The sequence below is a fragment of the Phocoena sinus genome, chromosome 1 (assembly GCF_008692025.1).
Source record: "Phocoena sinus isolate mPhoSin1 chromosome 1, mPhoSin1.pri, whole genome shotgun sequence".
In the NCBI taxonomy this organism is placed as follows: Eukaryota; Metazoa; Chordata; class Mammalia; order Artiodactyla; family Phocoenidae; genus Phocoena; species Phocoena sinus.
The window spans coordinates 180,585,432-180,607,166 of NC_045763.1; the positions used below are offsets into that span (position 1 = coordinate 180,585,432).

General features: G+C 38.0%; 1 protein-coding gene across 5 annotated transcripts in view; it reads left to right on the forward strand.

Annotated features, from left to right (window-relative positions):
- The window catches only part of LOC116757160 (complement factor H-like), a 120,352-nt gene that overhangs the window by 89,424 nt on the left and 9,193 nt on the right, over positions 1 to 21,735 (forward strand). For 4 of the 5 annotated variants that reach the window (XM_032638577.1, XM_032638605.1, XM_032638595.1 and 1 more), the window contains 3 exons: positions 538 to 711; positions 3,823 to 4,005; positions 4,466 to 4,883. In XM_032638577.1, the coding sequence (XP_032494468.1) occupies positions 538 to 711; positions 3,823 to 4,005; positions 4,466 to 4,674 (566 nt within the window). In that variant the 3' untranslated portion in view covers positions 4,675 to 4,883. Of the gene's footprint in view, positions 1 to 537; positions 712 to 3,822; positions 4,006 to 4,465; positions 4,884 to 21,735 lie in introns of those variants that run through there. The other variant, XM_032638586.1, reaches the window with a different exon arrangement.

Sequence of the window (21,735 nt, forward strand, 5' to 3'; positions counted from 1 at the left end):
ACTAAACTGAGAAAGAGATGTCCAGAAAAGCTTTCATTTTCACTGGCCTAAAAAATGTGTATCAACCTTCTAGTGAAGGATGGGGGAGAGATTTAAGATACAGAAGCTTAATTTGTACTAAAAAATATTGCTTTATCTCCTTATCCTCAAACTTACATGTGAGTTTATTAAAATTAGCAGTCTTTCATGACAGATTAACTCTTGATTTTTTTTTTTTTCTTTTTTTTTTTTTTTTGCGGTATGTGGGCCTCTCACTTGTTGTGGCCTCTTCCGTTGCGGAGCAACAGGCTCCGGACGCGCAGGCTCAGCGGCCATGGCTCACGGGCCCAGCCACTCCACGGCATGTGGGATCTTCCCGGACCAGGGCACAAACCCGTGTCCCCTGCATCGGCAGGCGGACTCTCAACCACTGCGCCACCAGGGAAGCCCTAACTCTTGATTTTAAATGACCATATGGAATATATGTGACATCCCACTTGGTAGCTTGCTGTTCATAATGATCATTATATTAGAGATACTATTTTTCTTTCTATCTAGATGTTTCCTGTGTGAATCCGCCCAAAGTGGAAAATGCTATTATACAAAATAAGAAGTCTAGATATCAAAGTGGTGAGAGCGTACATTATGAATGCAACTGGCCTTATGACCCTTTTGGGGAGGTAGATGTGATATGTTTAAATGGAACTTGGACAAAAGCACCTCAGTGCAAAGGTAGAGTATCTTACACCACCCCCCCCCAATTTTAGAGAATCTATTAGGGACAAAATATGTTGATATAAATGTATAATGAAGTAGTTCTTATGGAATTTTTTTTTTGATGCAAATAAAATGAAGGTGCTTAAAATCCAGTTCTTTTGTGGACTGAATAAGTAATCTGACATATTTATTGTTTGAAAGAGTTGACCAGATTTGAACAGTTGGAATCTTGGAACATTTCTTATCTTAAATATTAAGACATTCAGTTACTTCCTGGTGAATAAATGTGTTAACGATACCATAAGTACATTTGACAGCCCAAGAAATTCCACTTTGAGACATGGAATATAGGCAGCCAGGGCCTGATCACAGAATGTGACTTAAATTTGGGCATCTTCAGCATATGGATGATATTTAAAGGCATGTTACTAGCTGAACTCATTCAGGGAATTAGTATACATATAAAAAAAGTAAGTCTGAGAACTTGGTCCTGGGACACTTCAGTGTTTAGAGTTCAGGAAGTAAGGGAATTCAAACCAAGAAATATATTAGCCACTTCTAGTTTTTCAAGTTAACTTTTTCCTGGTATGTATTTTTTGCAGTCTTCCACTTGAACATGTTTAGAGTGATTTTCTTGTAGACAGCATATAGATGAATCTTGTTTATGTGTCCACCCTGCCATTTTCAGTCTTTCCACTGATATATTAAGGCTCTTTACATTGAAAATATCTATTAACAAAATAGGGACAATGTCAGCAATTTTATTATTTGTTTTCTGTGTGTTTCCTCGGTTTCTCATCCCCATTTCCTTTTCTTGTCTTCCCTGTGGGTTTTTGAACATTATAAATAACTTAATTTTTATACATCTGCATTGCTTTGGAGTATATGTCTTGTCATGTTTTTATTAGCAGTTGCTCCAAGTATTAACAGTCACATAAGCGGCTTATCACTCCCTACTTGTATTGACATTTTACCACTTCAGGTGAAATGTGGAAACCTTACTTCCATTTAGATTCTTTTTATCTCCCCACATTTCAACATAAGTGTCTTTAGTATTCTCTCTATATACATTGAGCAATGTTTCAAATGACATAATTTTATACCTAATTTAACAAAATCATTAGGGAAAAGATATTCTTATTATATTTACCCTTATTTTTAAAAATCAATTCCATTGTTTTTTCTTCCTTCCTAAAGTCTCAATCCCTTTTCTAGTTTCCTTTATATTTGAAGAATTGCTTTAGCAATTATTTTTTTTTTTTTTTTTTTTTTTTAAACTTTAGCAATTCTTTAGGTATAGGTTTGCTAGAGACAAGTTCTCTCAGTTTTCCTTTGTCTGGAAAGATTTTTCTTTCTCCCTTTAATCCTAAAATATATTTCACTCAATATAGAATTTGGGGTTGACAATTCTTTTCTTCCAGCACTGAAAAAATGATGTCACTTCTTTCTGGTTCTATGTTCATGGATGAAAATCCTACCAGTTTTTGAATCCCTGTTCCATATAAGTATTGCATAATATCTATCTAGCTCTTTTGAGATTTTTTTCTTTTTCTTTAATTTCCAGCAGTTTGATTTTGATGTATCTTGACATTGATTTCTTTGGGTTTATCCTGTTTGGAATTCACTTAGCTGTTTTATTATGTAGATTTGTGCCTTATGCCCTATTTCAGAAATTTTCAGCCATTACTTTTACATTTTTTTTTTCATCTCATCCCCTTCCTTTTCATTTTCTGGGTCTCCAATCTTTTTCTATTTTCCCATGGGTTCCTGAAGCTCTGTCCATTTTCTTTTCAGTCTATTTTCAAAGTTAGTCTATAGTCAAGTTTATTTATCCTTCTGCCATCTGCAATGTATTATTGAGCCCATCCAGTGTGTTTTTTTAAAAAGTTATATTACTCTATTTTCCAGTTCTGTCAATTTGACTGGATTTTTAAAAACCATTGCCCAATAATTTCAATATGTATGTCATCTCAGTGTTGTCTTCTTTTGATTGTTTTTTCTCTTTTGAGGTTTTCCTCATCCTTGGTATGATGAGTGATGATCAACTGTATTCTGGACATTTTGGGTATTCTGTATTGAGATTAAAGACGTTATTGAAATCTTTTATTTATCAGACCTCCCTTACTGCCATGCAGGGTGCAAGTCCAGGGTTCCCACCTGGCCTCCACTGACTCCTGGAGAAAGGGGAGAGGTGTCTTCTTCCCTCACCATGTGAGTGGAAGTCTGGACTCCTCACTTGGCCCCTGCTGATCAAGGTGGGGATGGGTTGGTCTTAGGTTCTATGGTGTATTTCTAGAGAAAGTCAGGATTGTAAATACTGTTTCTGTCTTACTATGCTGATCCTTTCCTGGGACTTTGCTTAAAGAGACCAAGTTCTTCTTGGGACTGTTTTTTTTTAAAATTTTCTTTCTGAACTTGCTATCATTTCTGGGTTGCAGTCTCAGTGGTCCAACCAGGATACAAAGAAGGGAAAAGGAAAACCCAAACAAGTCTCTGGAGTGTAATTCCTTGAATCCCAACGTCTCTAACCAGATATCTTCTCTACATCTTTCACAGTCTCCTGAGTTGGTTTATTATAATATGTTCAGGATTTTTAGTTAGCAGAAATAATACAGAGCAGATGCAATAAGCAGAAATATTTCTACCTCATCTTGTCCAGAAAAGGAAGACAGCATTCCCTCTCCCACTATTGAAATCTGTAATTCTTTGACTTTTATAAAAACAGCTGTTGGGGCTGATGTTCATTTTGTAATAAAAATGAAAATCAATAAATATGACTAGAGATTCAACAGACACTGCTGTATGTTGTATACAAGGATATTTTTTATCTTAGTTATCCATCTGTCCAGCATATATTCACTAAGAAAACATGTTTTAATACCAGAACACTGCAAAGCAGACATATTTGTTAATGTATTATGTGTACTTTCATGTGGGGTAAAAGTAGGGACTTAAAAATGTGCCTTTTCGTTTAAGTGTTTCAAATTTCTTCAATAAATCATTTCTGTCATCAGAAATCAAAAGCCTGATTATTACATATTAGGCTACATTTTTATCTTTTTATTTTAAACTGTGGGGTTTCTTTTTCTTTTTTTTCTCTTTCAATAAATCAAACATATTTTTTAGACTCTAAAGGAAAATGTGGGCCTCCCCCACCAATAGACAACGGAGACATTACCTCATTCCCGGCACAAGTATATCCTCCAGGATCGAAAGTTGAGTACCAATGCCAGTCCTACTATGAACTTCAGGGAAACGGATACATAGTATGTCAGAATGGAGAGTGGTCAGAACCACCAAAGTGCTTAGGTAAATATTTCAATCTTCTTGTGGATCCTGGGAAAATCGGTGTATTGAGTATGATGTTTAGCTGTTTATAATAGAGTTTTCATGGATTAACTACCAACCATTCTGTTGCATGCTTGACTACCAACTAATAATATGTGTGAAAATAAATTTTGAAAATTTCCTGTTCAAGCAACAATAGCAACAAAAGATTCCTTAATGAAAGCTCTTCATATGATAACTGACATTATGAATCTTTGATTATAACATTTAATTATTACACTAAAAATAGTACCTCATTCTTACAACATTAACTGTTTAAAATGATGGAAACTACATACTGGATTTTCAATGAGTTGGTTTGTAAAAGGTTTTGAGAAGGAATTTTTGGACCAGAGCAAGAAATTCTACTTGAAAGCCTGAAATTCTGTGGAAAATATTTGTATACTACTTAACAGTTTATATTTATTTTTTTTAACTTCAGATGCATGTGTAATTTCAGAAGAAATGATGAAAAAACATAACATACAATTAAGATGGAGAAAAGATAAAAAACTTTATTCTAAAACAAATGACACTGTTGAATTTGTATGTAAAACCGGATATTGTTCAAAGGATAGCTCTGCTGTATTTCGAACAACCTGTTGGGAGGGAAAACTGGAATATCCTACTTGTCAAGAAAGATGTCGTTGAAGTGCAGTTGTAAAACTGAAATATGTACATGTATTCAGAATTTTTCATTATTATTCCAGTTCTCAGTTTCTTTTTATCAAGTATTGTTTAACTCATCTCTATTCATAAATCAGCTTCATGTTAAACATTATAGGGATGATGTAATTATAATCTTGGAGACCAACTAATCACTTCTTAAAAGCACCTCATTAAAACTTGGCAAACCAAAATGCTACGTGTCCTGTTGATAAAACATCTACGGCAAGAAATTAGATGCAATCACTTCAGTACCTCCTTTCATCCATCAGTTTCCTAACTTTCTAAAGATTTCTCCATAACTTCTGAGGTTTCCTAAGATTCTGTTTCAGAAGAAATGGGAAGAAATACTTGTCTCCATTTTCAAAATAACATCACTTTACAAACATGTAAAATGCAAACTATGTAATACCTATATTAGTAATTACATGTAAGTAGTTATTTCTTACTTTTGCTCATCCGTCAATAGATAAATATACCAAAAAATAATGAAATACATGATCTTTTACAAGACGCCTATCTAGCACACATAATAATTCACATAAAGAGGAATTAGAGGACTTCCCTGGTGGCACAGTGGTTAAGAATCTGCCTGCCAATGCAGGGGACATGGATTCATGCCCTGGTCCAGGAAGATCCCACATGCCGCGGAGCAACTAAGCCCAGGCACCACAACTAGTGAGCCTGCGCTCTAGGGCCCACCAGCCACAACTACTGAGCCCACGTGCCACAACTACTGAAGCCCGTAAGCCTAGAGCCCGTGCTCCGCAACAAGAAAAGCCACCGCCACGAGAAGCCCACGCACCACGATGAAGAGCAGCCCCCGTTCGCCACAACTAGAGAAATCCCGAACGCAGCAACGAAGACCAAACACAGCCAAAAATAATAAATAACTAAATATATTTAAAGATACTACACTAAAATCAATAAAATAATAATATATTAAAAAAAGATGAATTAGAATCAAGTTGGCTGCATAACTATCATTATGATAGTTATGCAACCAATCACATGACATATAAGTGATTTAAAAAATCCAACATCAAGTATAAACACACATACACATATAAACACACTATGCCTTGAACACTGAATACATTTTTATAGAACAAATATTGGCAACAAGTACAATAGAATATTCTACAATAGAATATTCTACAATAGAATATTTAGAATAACTATAGTTGAATTTAGAGACAATAGGGGTAAAACGTGGTGTTTACGTCCGTTTTACTTACCGCTATTGTAAAATTTTCATTGTATATCACCTTTGAACCATAGCATGTTATTTTTTTTTTTCATAGCATGTTATTTTAAAATAAAGATGTATACAAGGTAAGACAACATATAGTACATATAGTGCTGAGAACTATAGAGACCTCCTTGGTAATGATCTCCAGGTCTAATAACATTTTCATGATTTTGCTGGTATAGAGAGTTTTGGAAACTCAACCACAAGAGTCTGAAGTGTGATCTTTAGGTTCATACATTTCAAACAGCATAGTTAGTTTAAATCAGTGGACTAGAAACATTATAAATTTCTAAAAATCATGAAAATTTTCACATGAAAATAGGGATATAAATAATTGAGCTAAAATATTTTAAGGTGATATCTTGTTACTCCATGTTGCATCAAATCAAGTGGCCTTCTTAGAATAAGAAGCATGGCTGTCACCATTGGAGCTAATTGATCTAAATCTGAATCACTGGTGACAGCTGCTTTTCTCATCCTTAAATTAACTTGTTACAATTGGAAAGTTATCTTTGCTGTTAATGTTAACATTTGTGTATATACTATTTCTCCAAAATCTTCACCTAATGGTTGTAGAATCTATTTATGACACATGGCTACAATCGGTTATTTCACTGTTGACAAGAAAATCGTGATTTTAATGATAAATCTTCTCATTTTTCTGCATTCATTCATTGTCATTCTGTGTACAGATGAGTGTTAATTTACAGACTCTGTTCACATTCAACTTTTACCTTAAAAGTTTTGGGAAATCTTTATTTTTGCCCATTAATTTCCAATTTTTGGAGGAAGGACTTGATGTAATTGTAACCTTCCATGGTGGCTTTAAGACTTTTTGCCTTTAAAAAAAATTGTTGTTTGTATCAGCATGGATTCCTACATTTTTATTTATTCAATTTATCACAATCAATTATACTCATTCTTTGAAGATAAAATGATCCAAATTTTGGCTAGTGAGTGCCTCTTGAGACTCGTTCTGATTGCTCCTGATCTATCCCCGTTGGTCTTTGAGCATTTCTCTTCTTTTTAGCCCAACACCGATAATCCAGTCTCACTATATACCTCCCATGCCCAACACCAGTAATCATCTATATTTCCAAAAGCGTCTGATTCTTTTTATTGAAGAGTTGTTTTAAGAACCCAAGAATTGTGTTACTCGTGCTAGATGGGAGTTTTCAATACTGCTGAGATGTCTTTTCTTCCAGGGTCTCTTGGTTGTCAGACCTTTGAAACAGAAATGAAATTTTTTCCCATGGTTGGATTTTTAAATGTTTTTTGATTGAGGTATAATTGATTTACAGTAGTTTCAGGTGTACAACATAGTGATTCACAATTCTTAACTGTACTCTATTTATAGTTATCATAAAATATTGGCTATACTCCCTGTGTTGTACGATACGTCCTTGTAGCTTATATATTTTGTAGCTTATATATTTTATACATAATAGCTTAGCTTATATATTTTATACATACTTAACTTATATATTTTATACATAATACTTTGTACCTCTTGATCCCCTACCCCTATCTTGTCCCTCCCCCTTTCCCTCTCCCCGCTGGTAACCACTTGTTTGTTCTCTATACCTGTGAATCTCTTTCTGTTACTATTCACTAGTTTGCTATATTTTTTAGATTCCACACATAAGTGATATCATACTTTGTCTTTCTCTGTATGACAAATTTCACTCAGAATAGTACCCCCCCCAAGTCCATCCATGTTGTTGCAAATGGCAAAATTTTATACTTTTTTATGGCTGACTTGTTCCAATGTGTGTGTGTCTATATATACACATATATACATATGCAGTGTGGTGGGTTTGGGTAAACCTAGTTGGGTAAAAAGATAAGAAAACAATCATACTGGGTTTTTTTTTTCAGTGTCATCCTGGTTATTGCAGGTAAGCTAGGGAAGAGAAGATTTAACTTTGGGTCACATTCATCTAATTCATCTGTTTACATTGAGGGAGGAGTATGCATTTCCAAGCTGAGATGGCTTTTGAATAATCTTATTTGAAGGATGTATTTCTAAAGAAGTAGAAGAAGAGCTGTGCAGTATAACTTGTTTCCCATGTATCTAGTGTGCAGGGGTGGGAGGTATAAAATTGGAATTGTTTTACAATTGCACCAATATTTCAGAAAGAACAAGAACAATAAGAACACAAAGTATTTTTTTTTAATTTCAGTGAAATGTCATAATTTTCTAAGGTAAATATTAACTAGGGACTTTACAGTTACAAATAAAAGCCACTAAAAATTTCTTTAGTCGTTTCCCAATTGTACTGAGATGTCTAGCACTTTCGGAAAACACATATTTAATAATAAATGTATCTATAGATATGTAGTTCTAGAAGATGAAAAAGATAAAATGAAAATATTATTAGTTGAGGTACTAGAGAATAGACTGTGTATCTGGCAAGTTAAATAAGTGAGAGAGGAGAATCTAGTTATATTTCGTGAGTCTGCAATGTGAAACACCCTGGGAAAAATGACTCCATGGAAGATGGCAAATCTGGAACAAAGAGTAAAGAAAGAATGTAAAGGAGGAACCAGAACAATAAGAGCACAAAGATTTTTTTTTAAGTTTCAGTGAAAGGTCATAATTTTCTAAGCTGAATATTAACTAGGGACTTACCTGGTGGTCCACTGGTTAAGACTCAGCACTTCCACTGCAGGGGGTGCCAGTTGGAGCCCTGGTCTGGGATATAATATCCTACATGTTGGGTGGCCAAAACAAAAATTTTAAAAATTCAAACTAAAGAAAGCATTTTCTGCTAAGGTATATTATTAAAAAATTAGACTAATGTATAGATTAATCTCATTCCATGCAAATGTGACAATCTTTCTCAACAAACCTCAGACTGGATAATGAACACATCCTACACAAATTCAATTCTCCTGGGGGAAAAGTCGCCTTATCCTTATATAAAAATGTGAATGTTGAATGATATATCCCAAGTCTAACAGCTGTAAATCAATTTAGATATATACTAATGCCTTATGAGATATCAAACTATTAAATCCATCAAGAAAAATTAATATAAGGTCATTTATTAATTATGAAAACCTATAGAATAAAAATAAAATGGTCTCACAATCACTCTTAAAAATAAAATTTTAATTAATTCACAAACATGAAATTAAAAAACAAAACTCAGAATACCATATTTTAAGAGGTTGATATAAAATTTGTATAAAAAATGTAGTACACAGATTGACAGAAGAAACTCCAAGTGCAGGTTTTTAAATTTTGAGGTTTGGTATATGTAGTTTTTCTATAATAAAAATAGATTACTTTAAGGGTTACATAATTATTTTAATTTAAATAGAAATCATAGCACTAAGAAGTATATATTCAACATCTGAAAAAACAAATCTGATATTACTCAGGTATAATTTACATACAATGAAGCTTACACTTTATTTTTTTAAACATCTTTATTGGAGTATAATTGCTTTAAAATGGTGGGTTAGTTTCTGCTTTATAAGAAAGTGAATCAGCTATACATACACATATATCCCCAAATCTCTTCCCTCTTGCGTCTCCCTCCCTCCCACCCTCCCTATCCCACCCCTCTAGGTGGTCACAAAGCACCAAGATGATCTCCTTGTGCTATGCATCTGCTTCCCACTAGCTATTTTACATTTGGCAGTGTATATATGTCCATATATGTCCACTCTCTCACTTTGTCTCAGCTTACCCTTCCTCCTCCCCATGTCCTCAAGTCCATTCTCTAGTAGGTCTGTGCCTTTATTTCTGTCTTGCCCCTAGGCTCTTCATGACCATTTCTTTCTTTTTTTTTTTTAGATTTCATATATATGTATTAGCATACAGTATTTTTCTCCTTCTGACTTACTTCACTCTGTATGACAGACTCTAGATCCATCCACCTCACTAAAAATAATTCAATTTCGTTTCTTTTTATGGCTGAGTAATATTCCATTGTATATATGTTCCACATCTTCCTTATCCATTCATCTGTTGAGGGACACTTAGGTTGCTTCCATGTCCTGGCTATTGTAAATAGAGCTGCAATGAACATTGTGGTACATGACTCTTTTTGAATTATGGTTTTCTCAGGGTATATACCCAGTAGTGGGATTGCTGGGTCTTATGGTAGTTCTATTTTTAGTTTTTTAAGGAACCTCCATACCGTTCTCCATAGTGGCTGTATCCATTTACATTCCCACCAACAGTGCAAGAGAGTGCCCTTTTCTCCACACCCTCTCCAGCATTTATTGTTTGTAGATTTTTTTATGATGGCCATTCTGACTGGTGTGAGATGATATCTCATTGTAGTTTTGAGTTGCATTTCTCTAATGATTACTGATGTTGAGCATCCTATCATTTGTTTGTTGGCAATCTGTATATCTTCTTTGGAGAAATGTCTATTTAGATCCTCTGCCCATTTTTGGATTGGGTTGTTTGTTTTATTGATATTGAGCTGCATGTGCTGCTTGTAAATTTTGGAGATCAATCCTTTGTCAGTTGCTTCATTTGCGAATTTTTTCTCCCATTTGGAGTGTTGTCTTTTCATATTCTTTATGGTTTCCTTTGCTGTGCAAAAGCTTTGAAGTTTCATTAGGTCCCATTTGTTTATTTTTGTTTTTATTTCCATTTCTCGGGGAGGTGGGTAAAAAAGATCTTGCTGTGATTTATGTCAAAGAGTGTTCTGCCTATGTTTTCCTCTAAGAGTTTGATAGTATCTGATCTTACATTTAGGTCTTTAATCCTTTTTGAGTTTATCTTTGTGTATGGTGTTAGGATGTGTTCTAATTTCATTCCTTTACATGTAGCTTTCCAGTTTTCCCAGCACCACTTATTGAAGAGGCTGTCTTTTCTCCATTGTATACTCTTGCCTCCTTTATAAAAATTAAGGTGACCATATGTGCGTGGATATATCTCTGGGCTTTCTATCCTGTTCCATTGATCTATATTTCTGTTTTTGTGCCAGTACCATACTGTCTTGATTACTGTAGCTTTGTAGTATCATCTGAACTCAGTGAGCCTGATTCCTCCAGCTCCGTTTTTCATTCTCAAGATTGCTTTGGCTATTCGGGGTCTTTTCTGTTTCCATACAAATTGTGAAATTTTTTGTCCTAGTTCTGTGAAAAATAACAGTGGGAGTATTTTTGTTTGTTTCTTGTTTTGTTTTGTTTTTTGCGGTACGCGGGCCTCTCACTGTTGTGGCCTCTCCCGTTGTGGAGCACAGGCTCCAGATGCCCAGGCTCAGCGGCCATGGCTCACGGGCCCAGCTGCTCCGCGGCATGTGGGTTCTTCCCGGACCGGGGCATAAACCCGTGTCCCCTGCCTCAGCAGGCGGACTCTCAACCACTGCACCACCAGGGAAGCCCGCCAGTGGTAGTTTGATAGGGATTGCATTGAATCTGTAGATTGCTTTGGGTAGTAGAGTCATTTTCACAATGTTGATTCTTCCAATCCAAGGACATGGTCTATCTCTCCACCTGTTTGTATCATTTTTAATTCTTTCATCAGTGTCTTATAGTTTTCTGCCTAGAGGTCTTTTGTCTCCTTAGATAGGTTTATTCCTAGGTATTTTATTCTTTTTGTTGCAATGGTAAATTGGAGTGTTTTCTTAATTTCACTTTCAGATTTTTCATCATTAGTGTGTAGGAATGAAAGAGATTTCTGAGCATTCATTTTGTATCCTGCTACCTTACCAAATTCATTGATTAGCTCTGGTAGCTTTTTGGTGGCATCTTTAGGATTGTTTATATATATATAGTACCATGTCATTTGCAAACCATGACAGTTTTACTTCTTCTTTTCCGATTTGGATTCCTTTTATTTCTTTTCCTTCTCTGATTGCTGTGGCTAAAACTTCCAAAACAATGTTGAATAATAGTGGTGAGAGTTGGCAACCTTGTGTTGTTCCTGATTTTATTTGAAATGGTTTCAGTTTTTCAACATTGAGGACGATGTTGGCTGTGGGTTTGTCATAATGTCCTTTATTTTATTGAGGTAAGTTCCCTCTATGCCTACTTTCTGTAGGGTTTTTATCATAAGTGTGTGTTGAATTTTGTCAAAAGCTTTTTTCTGCATCTATTGTGATCATATGGTTTTTCTCCTTCAATTTGTGAATATGGTGTATCACATTGATTGATTAGCGTATACTGAAGAATCCTTGCATTCCTCGGATAAACCCCACTTGATCATGGTGTGTGATTCTTTTAATGTGCTGTTGCATTCTGTTTGCTAGTATTTTGTTGAGGATTTTTGCATCTATGTTCATCAGTGATATTGGCCTGTAGTTTTCTTTCTTTGTGACATTTTTGTCTGGTTTTGGTATCAGGGTGATGGTGGCCTCGTAGAATGAGTTTGGGAGTGTTCCTCCCTCTGCTATATTATGGAAGAGTTTGAGAAGGGTAAGTGTTAGCTCTTCTCTAAATGTTGGATAGAATTATTCTGTGAAGCCATCTGGTCCTGGGCTTTTGTTTGTTGGAAGATTTTTAATCACAGTTTCAATTTCATTGCTTGTGATTGGTCTGTTTATATTTTCTATTCCTTCCTGGTTCAGTCTCAGAAGGCTGTGCTTTTCTAAGAATTTGTCCATTTCTTCCAGGTTGTCCATTTTATTGGCATATGGTTGCTTGTAGTCATCTCTCAGGATCCTTTGTATTTCTGCAGTGTCAGTTGTTATTTCTCCTTTTTCATTTCTACTTCTGTTGAGTTGTGTCTTCCTTTTTTTCTTGATGAGTCTGGTTAATGGTTTATCAATTTTGTTTATCTTCTCATAGAACCAGCTTGTAGTTTTATCAATCTTTGCTATCGCTCCCTTAATTTCTTTTTCATTTATTTCTGCTCTGATATTTATGATTTCTTTCCTTCTGCTAACTTAGGGGGTTTTTGTTCTTCTTCCTCTAATTGCTATAGGTGTAAGGTTAGGTTGTTTATTTGAGATGTTTCTTGATTCTTAAGGTACGATCGTATTGCCATAAACTTCCCTCTTAGGACTGCTCTTGCTGGATCACATAGGTTTTGGGTCGTCATCCTTTCATTGTCATTTGTTTCTAGGTATTTTTTGATTTCCTCTTTGAATTCTTCAATGATCTCTTGGTTATGAAATAGTGTATTGTTTAGCCCCCATGTGTTTGTATTTTTTACAGATTTTTTCCTGTAATTGATATCTAGTCTCATAGCATTGTGGTTGGAAAAGATACTTGATATGATTTCAATTTTCTTAAATGTACCAAGGCTTGATTTGTGACCCAGGATATGATCTATCCTGGAGAATGTTCCATGAGCACTTGAGAAGAAATTGTATTGTATTGTTTTTGCATGGAATGTCCTATAAATATCAATTAAGTCCATCTTGTTTAATGTATCATTTAAAGCTTGTGTTTCCTTATTTATTTTCCTTTTGGATGATCTGTCCATTGGTGAAAGTGGGGTGTTAAAGTACCCTACTATTATTGTATTACTGTCGATTTCCCCTTTTATGGCTGCTAGTATTTGCCTTATGTATTGAGGTGCTCCTATGTTAGGTGTGTAAATATTTACAATTGTTGTATCTTCTTCTTGGATTGATCCCTTGATCATTATGTAGTGTCCTTCTTTGTCTCTTGTAATTGTCTTTGTTTTAAAGTCTATTTTGTCTGATATGAGAATTGCTACTCCATCTTTCTTTTGATTTCCATTTGCGTGGAATATCTCTTTCCATCCCCTCACTTTCAGTCTATATGTGTCCCTAGGTATGAAGTAGGTCTCTTGTAGACAGCATATATATGGGTCTTGTTTTTCTATCCATTCAGCAAGCCTGTGTCTTTTGTTTGGAGCATTTAATCCATTCACATTTAAGGTAATTATCGATATGTATGTTCCTATCACCATTTTCTTAATTGGTTTGGGTTTGTTATTGTAGGTTTTTTCCTTCTCTTGTGTTTCCTGCCTAGAGAAGTTCCTTTAGCATTTGTTGTAAAGCTGGTTTGGTGGTGCTGAATTCTCTTAGCTTTTGCTTGTCTGTAAAGGTTTTAATTTCTCCGTCAATTCTGAATGAGATCTTTGCTGTATAGAGTAATCTTGGCTGTAGGTTTTTCCCCTTTCCTCACTTTAAATATATCCTGCCACTCCCTTCTGCCTTGCAGAGTGTCTGCTGAAAGATTAGCTCTTAACCTTATGGGGATTCCCTTCTATGTTATTTGTTGTTTTTCCCTTGCTGCTTTTAGTATGTTTTCTTTGTACTGAATTTTTGATAGTTTTAGTAATATGTCTTCGCATGTTTCTCCTTGGATTTTTCCTGTATGGGACACTCTGTGCTTCCTGGACTTGATTAACTATTTCCTTTCCCATATTAGGGAAGTTTTCAACTATAAACTCTTCAAACATTTTCTCAGTCCCTTTCTTTTTCTCTTCATCTTCTGGGATCCCTATAATTCGAATGTTGGTGCATTTAATGTTGTCCCAGAGGTCTCTGAGGCTGTCCTCAATTCTTTTCATTCTTTTTTCTTTACTCTGCCCTGCAGTTGTTATTTCAACTATTTTATCTTCCAGGACACTTATCCGTTCTTCTGCCTCAGTTATTGTGCTATTGATTCCTTCTAGAGAATTTTTAATTTCATTTATTTTGTTGTTCATCATTTTTTGTTTGCTCTTTAGTTCTTCTAGGTCCTTCTTAAACGTTTCTTGTATTTTCTCCTTTGTATTTCCCAGATTTTTGTTCATCTTTACTGTCATTATTCTGAATTCTTTTTCAGGTAGACTCCCTTTTTCCTCTTCATTTGTTAGGTCTGGTGGGTTTTTACCTTGCTCCTTCATCTGTTGTGTGTTTCTCTGTCTTCTCATTTTGCTTAACTTACTGTGTTCAGGGTCTCCTTTTAGCAGGCTGCAGGTTTGTAGCTCCCTTTGTTTTTGGTGTCTGTTCCCAGTGGGTAAGGTTGGTTCAGTGGATTGTGTAGGCTTCCTGGTGGAGGGGACTGGCGCCTGTGTCCTGGTGAATGAGGCTGGATTTTGTCTTTCTGGTGGGCACGTCTGCGTCTGGTGGTGTTTGGGGTGTCTGTGACCTTATGCTTTTAGGCAGCCTCCCTGCTAATGGGTGGGGTTGTGCTCCTGTCTTGCTAGTTGTTTGGCATAGGGTGTCCAGCACTGTAGCTTGCTGGTCATTTAGTGAAGCTTGGTCTTGGCGTTGAGATGCAGATCTCTGGGAGATTTTTGCAATTTTATATTACGTGGAGCTGGGAGGTCTCTGGTGGACCAATGTCCTGAATTTGGCTCTCCCACTTCATAGGCACAGCCCTGACACCAGCCAGAGCACCATGAGCCTGTCATCCACACGGCTCAGAATAAAAGCAAGAAAAACTGAAGGCAAGAAAGAAAAAAATTAAATGAAATGAAATAAAATAAAGTTATTAAAATAAAAAATAATTATTAAAAAAATTTAAAGTAATAAAAAAAAAGAAATAAGAGAGCAACCAAACCAAGAAACCAATCCACCAGTGATAAGAAACACTAAAAACTATATTAAAAAAAAAAGAAAAGAAAAATGGACTGGCAGAACGCTACAACAAATGGTAAAAACAAAGCTATACAGACAAAATCACACGCAGAAGCATACACATACACACTCACAAAGAGAAAAAGGGGGAAAAATATATATATATCGCTGCTCCCAAAGTCCACCTCCTCAATTTGGGATGATTCGTTGTCTATTCAGATATTCTACAGATGCAGGGTACATCAAGTTGATTGTGGAAATTTAATCCGCTGCTCCTGAGTCTGCTGGGGGAGAGTTCCCTTTCTCTTCTTTGTTCTCACAGCTCCCAGGGCTCAGCTTTGGATTTGGCCCCGCCTCTGCGTGTAGGTCGCCGGAGGGCGTCTGTTCTTCGCTCAGACAGGACGGGGTTAAAGGAGCCGCTGATTCGGGGGCTCTGGCTCCCTCAGGCCGTGGGGGAGGGAGGGGCACGGATGCGGGGCGAGCCTGCGGTGGCAGAGGCCGGCGTGACCTTGCACCAGCCTGAGGCGCGCCAAGCGTTCTCCTGGGGAAGTTGTCCCTGGATCACGGGGCCCTGGCAGTGGCGGGCTGCACGGGTTCCCGGGAAGCGGGGTGTGGATAGTGACCTGTGCTCGCACACAGGCTTCTTGGTGGTGGCAGCAGCAGCCTTAGCGTCTCATGCCCGTCTCTGGGGTCCGTGCTGATAGCCGCGGCTCACACCCGTGTCTGGAGCTCCTTTAAGCGGTGCTCTTAATCCCCTCTCCTCGTGCACCAGGAAACAAAGAGGGAAGAAAAAGTCTCTTGCCTCTTCGGCAGGTCCAGACTTTTCCCCGGACACCCTTTCGGCTGTCCGTGGTGCACTAGCCCCCTGCAGGCTGTGTTCACGCCGCCACCCCCAGTCCTCTCCCTGCGCTCCGACGGAAGCCCGAGCCTCAGCTCCCAGCCCCAGCCCACCCCGGCGTGGGAGCAGACAAGCCTCTCGGGCTGGTAAGTGCCGGTCGGTACCGATCCTCTGTGCGGGAATCTCTCCGCTTTGCCCTCCGCAGCCCTGTTGCTGCGCTCTCCTCCGTGGCTTCGAAGCTCCCCGCCTCTGCCACCTGCAGTCTCCGCCCGCGAAGGGGCTTCTAGTGTGTGGAAACCTTTCCTCCTTCACGGCTCCCTCCCACTGGTGCAGGTCCCGTCCCTATTCTTTTGTCTCTGTTTATTCTTTTTCCTTTTGCCCTACCCAGGTACGTGGGGAGTTTCTTGCCTTTTGGGAGGTCTGCGGTCTTCTGCCAGCGTTCAGTAGGTGTTCTGTAGGGGCTGTTCCACATGTAGATGTATTTCTGATGTATCTGTGGGGACGAAGGTGATCTCCTCGTCTCATTCTTCTGCCATCTTGAAGCTTCTGTAAAGCTTACACTTTTTAAGCAGACAGTTCAGTGAGTTCTGACAAATGTATTCAGTTGCACAAGCACTGTCTACTCAAGCTATAGACGGTTCTATAATCTGAAGAGGTTCCTGTGCAGACAATCTGCTCCTTCCAACCCTAGCGTCTGGGTCCCTTGATTCGTCTTCTGTGCCTATAGTTTTGCTTTTCTGGAATGAATAGCCACAAACTGGGAATAATCCAAGTGTCCATCAACTGGTGGGTGGATAGTCCTTTGTTCTTTTCTTTTTAAAAAAAAAATTTATTTATTTTTGGTTGTGTTGGGTCTTTGTTGATGCACTCGGGTTTTCTCTAGTTGCGTTGAGTGGGGCTACTCTTCATTGCAGTGCACAGGCTTCTCATTGTGGTGTCTTCTCTTGTTGGGGAGCACAGGCTCCAGGCACATGGGCTTCAGTAGTTGTGGCATGCGGGCTCAGTAGTTGTGGCATGCGGGCTCTAGAGTACAGGCTCAGTAGTTGTGGCACATGGGCTTAGTTGCTTCACGGCAGGTGAGATCTTCCCAGATCAGGGCTCGAACCCGTGTCCCTTGCATCGGCAGGCAGATTCTTAATCACTGTGCCACCAGGGAAGTCCCTAGACCTTTGTTCTTATTGGCCAGCTTCTGTTAGTCACATGTTTCACTACTGGAGTTAAAACCATTGATACTTATTCTTCAGTTTCCAATATTATCATATCATCATCAATATACATTTGAGATCTGCATTAACTACAAATCTCTTCTAACCAATTTATGACCTGAATTCAGGTAGCACTTGGCAACATAGTAAATGTATCAATACACATGAAAGAGAACTGAAGTTAGCTGTTTTTCAAGGAGCTATTAATATGGGAAAGAAGATGGAATGCATCCCCCAAAATCCCAATGTTGAAACCGAACCCCCTAATATGATGGGATTACGAGGTATGATCTCTGGAAGGTGGTTAGGATTAAATGAAGTCCTCAGGGTGCAGTCCTTATAAATACGATTGGGGCCCCCATAAGACTAACAATAGCACTTGTTTCCTTTTGCTTCCATTTGTGTTTTTTATACCATGCTATCTCTGAGAACTGATAGAATTTTCTTTGCTGCTCTGTAGCTTCTGGAAGTGGCCATCAGTCTGGGTGTTTCTTGGCTTGCAGCTGCATTATTCTAATCTTTGCCTCTCTGGTCACAAAATATTCTATGTGCTTTGTCTTTACTTGGTATTTTCTTCTTCTTAAGTGGACATCAGTCATATTTCACTGCAGCCCACCATAATGACCTCATCTTCACTTGATTGCATCTTTTAGACACACTCATTCCAAATAAGGTAATACTTTTAAGTCTTGGGTGTAAGGACTCTAAAAAATCTTTTGAGGGACACTGTTCAACACGTAACAATCCACATTGTAGCCTCTCAAATTTTTATCTTCCCCATATGTAAAATATATTCACTCAATCCGAACATCCCCCAAAGTTTTAACCCTTTCCAGCATCAACTCTAAGGCCCAAGTTTCATCTAAATATCTTCTAAATCACTTATGGGGAAGACTCAGTTTCTGGTCCATCCTTGGGCAAAATTCTTATTCATGTGCAACTCTGTGAGCCCAGAAAACAAGTAATATGCTTCCAAAATAAAATGTTAAGACCGATATAGGATAGATATTACCATTATAAGATGGAGAAATAGAAATTTTAAAAAGGGGGTCTCAGGTCTCAAGGAAATCCAAAACCCAGCAGGAGAAATCTCATTAGTTTCCAAGAACAGAGAACACTCCTCTGTGAAATTCATGCTCTGTACTTGGGCCCCCTGGGGTGGCAGCCCCAACTTTTTGAACCACCAGGGAGGCGACCCCACTTTCTCAGCTGAAACAGTCCCTGTTGGCTCAGGCCTCTGTATGCATGGCCCAATCTTTGGAGACTTTCCTCCTTTATTTGCATGAGCCCTGTCCCTTTCGTTCCCTGCTGGAAGCATTTCTGTTAGTATAACATTCTCAAAAATCTTGTCAGTCTCTTGTGCACTAATAGGTACAAGCTCTCAGACGTGAGGGTACATTCCAGATCTTCCCTGGATAATAGTGTTTCTTCTGACTTAGGCTGAGACAATTGCTTGGATCTCAAGTCACATGCCTAACCTTTTAAGCAAAGAATTATCCAGCCTCACTCTGGCCTTGATTGGTGAATACACTATGTGGATAGGCTGAGAGTTTTCAAATCATCTCATGCTGGTTCCTTTTTGCTTGACAGTTCATCCTTCAATTTACATCTTATCTCACATATTTTACTACAAGCAGCAAGAAGAAATCAGGTGGATCTTCCACAGTCAGTTAGGAATCTTCTAAACTAAATATGCAGGGTCATCACTGTGCTGGTTAATTTTGTGCCAACTTGGCTAGACTACACTACTCAGGTGCCTGGTCAAATTATCAGTCTAGATATTTCTGTGAAGGCATTTTAAAGACATGATTAACATCTATTCACAGACTATGAACAAAGCAAAGCACCTTCTGTAATGTGGGTGTACTTCATCCAATCTGTTGAAGCCTTTAAGAGAAAACATTGAGCTCCTTCCAGGAAGAAGGAACTCTGCCTCTAGACAGCCTTCAAACTCAAAACTGCAACACATGCCCTTCCTGGGCTTCCAGCCTTCTCCCTGCCCTGCAGGTTCCAGACTTGCCAGCCTGCCCAATCACATGAGCCAATTCCTTAACACAAACCTCAACATCTGTGTTTGTCACTCTGTCATTTCCTGTGTGTGTGTGTTTTACTGATATAGGATATTGCTTCTGTTCTTCTAAAGAGAACTTTGACTACTACAGATTTTGGTAATGAGAGATCCTAAAGAAAGAAAATCTTCAGGATAAATTTTCTAACCTGTTCCTGGGATTTCTGCAATTTATTCTCAAATCTGATATTTTTAACATCACTAATGAATCTACTACCCCTAGGGAAGAGGGCACCAATAGTCCGTGGCATGATGTGACAAGAGAGATACACAAGATATCAACACTGGGTACTTCCAATCATATTTATATGTGGCAAGTATTTGATATCATAGAACATTTTTGTCAAGCTAATGAGAAGAATTGGATTGGTTGGTTGATCTTCATTGCACGAGACAAAGTGGGGAAAGAAAAGGTTGAGCTCAGAGTTCAAATCCACAGTTCAGATGCTGCACAAATGCCCTTAAAGTTTCTCTGTTGACCCTGAAAGAAACCCTTATCTCCTGTATCCCCAGAGCTGAGATCTCTGGAAAGTAAACCCAGAGTCTGATCCTACGAGTAGGTGGATTACAGTGCAAATTAAATTTCCAACTACACGGGATGTCTGATGTTCAAGTGGGAAGGAATGGGGTCCTGAACATTGGTAAGAAAATTGGTCACAAGGAGATGGAAAGAGGTATGTGGATAGATCTCGCTGATGAGCAAAAAAGGTGAGGATATTTATATCCTATGTGATGCTCAGCAAAGACTGATCTCAGCAGATGCAAATTTATGGATCCAGTGGATAGGGTGACCTCTTTGATGGATTCTAGTCAGACTCTGTCCCCAGCCACTGCTGTCATTTCCTGGTGGGGTCATGTACAATGGCCATGGTAATAGGAATGGAGGTGATCTGTGGGATCAGAAACATGGACTTCCTATCCCCAAAGCCTATCTGATTAGCCACTGCTGAGGGCCCCGTCTCCTAGCAGCAGAGATCAGATGAGTTTTTGGTGAGGCACAATCCCTTGGGTGATCAGCCAGCCACCTGATGGCAGGTTGATTACTTTGGACACTTCCATCATGGAAGGAGCTGTGTTTTGTTCTTCCTGAAATAGATACTCAGCCTGGGAATGGATTTGCCTTCCCTACACACAAACCTCTGCCAAATCAACCCTCCGTGCACTTATCCACATAGCGGTAATCCACACATCATTGCTTCTGATCAAGGAACTCACATGAGAGCAAATGAAATGCAGCAATAGCCTACATTTTTGGAATTTACAAAAATTCAAAGAATTTTTCTTGGGTCATGTTCAAAACATAAACTAGGGCTTCCCTGGTGGCACAGTGGTTGAGAATCTGCCTGCTGGTGCAGGGGACACAGGTTCAAGCCCTGGTCTGGGAGGATCCCACATGCCGCGGGGCAACTGGGCCCGTGAGCCACAACTACTGAGCCTGCGCGTCTGGAGCTTGTGCTCCTCAGCAAGAGAGGCCGCGATAGTGAGAGGCCCGCGCACCGCGATGAAGAATGACCCCTGCTTGCCACAACTAGAGAAAGCCTTCGCATGGAAACGAAGACCCAATACAGCAAAAATAAATAAATAAATTAATTAATAAACTCCTACCCCCAACAACTTCTTTAAAAAACAAAAAAAAAACCCATAAACTAATTGGGAAAAATTGACATCTTTATAATGTTAAACATTCCAATCCAAGTTCATCATGTTCTCCTTCCTTGATTTGTCTTTTAATATTTTTCTCAGCAATGTTTTGCAGTTTTCAGTGTAGCTGTCTTAAAATATTTTGTCAAAAAAAAAAATATTTTGTCAAATGTATTTCTTAATACAGTTTTTAGAGTATTTATAAAAGGTGGTGTCCTTTATAATATTTTTTCAATTTTGGTTTCTGTATAAAGTTTTGTATATATTATTTCTAATAGCCTTTTTTGTAGAATCCTTAATTTTTAAATATTACATAATTATGTTTTACTCTGTCCTTACATGCCTCTTTTTCTTTTGCCTTGGTGAATTCAACATTATCTGAATTATTTATTATTATAAAATACTCTTCATTATTCTCTGATAACCCTCTTTTGAATTCTATTTTATTTGATATTGGAACTTCAGCCCATAAATGCTATGTGGATTTAGTAGATAATTTAAGGAATAACGTGAAGATTATCGGGAATTTCCCTGGTGAGGCTTCATGGATTTCTCCTCTCACACAGCAGATGTCCTGCCTGCCCCACACACAG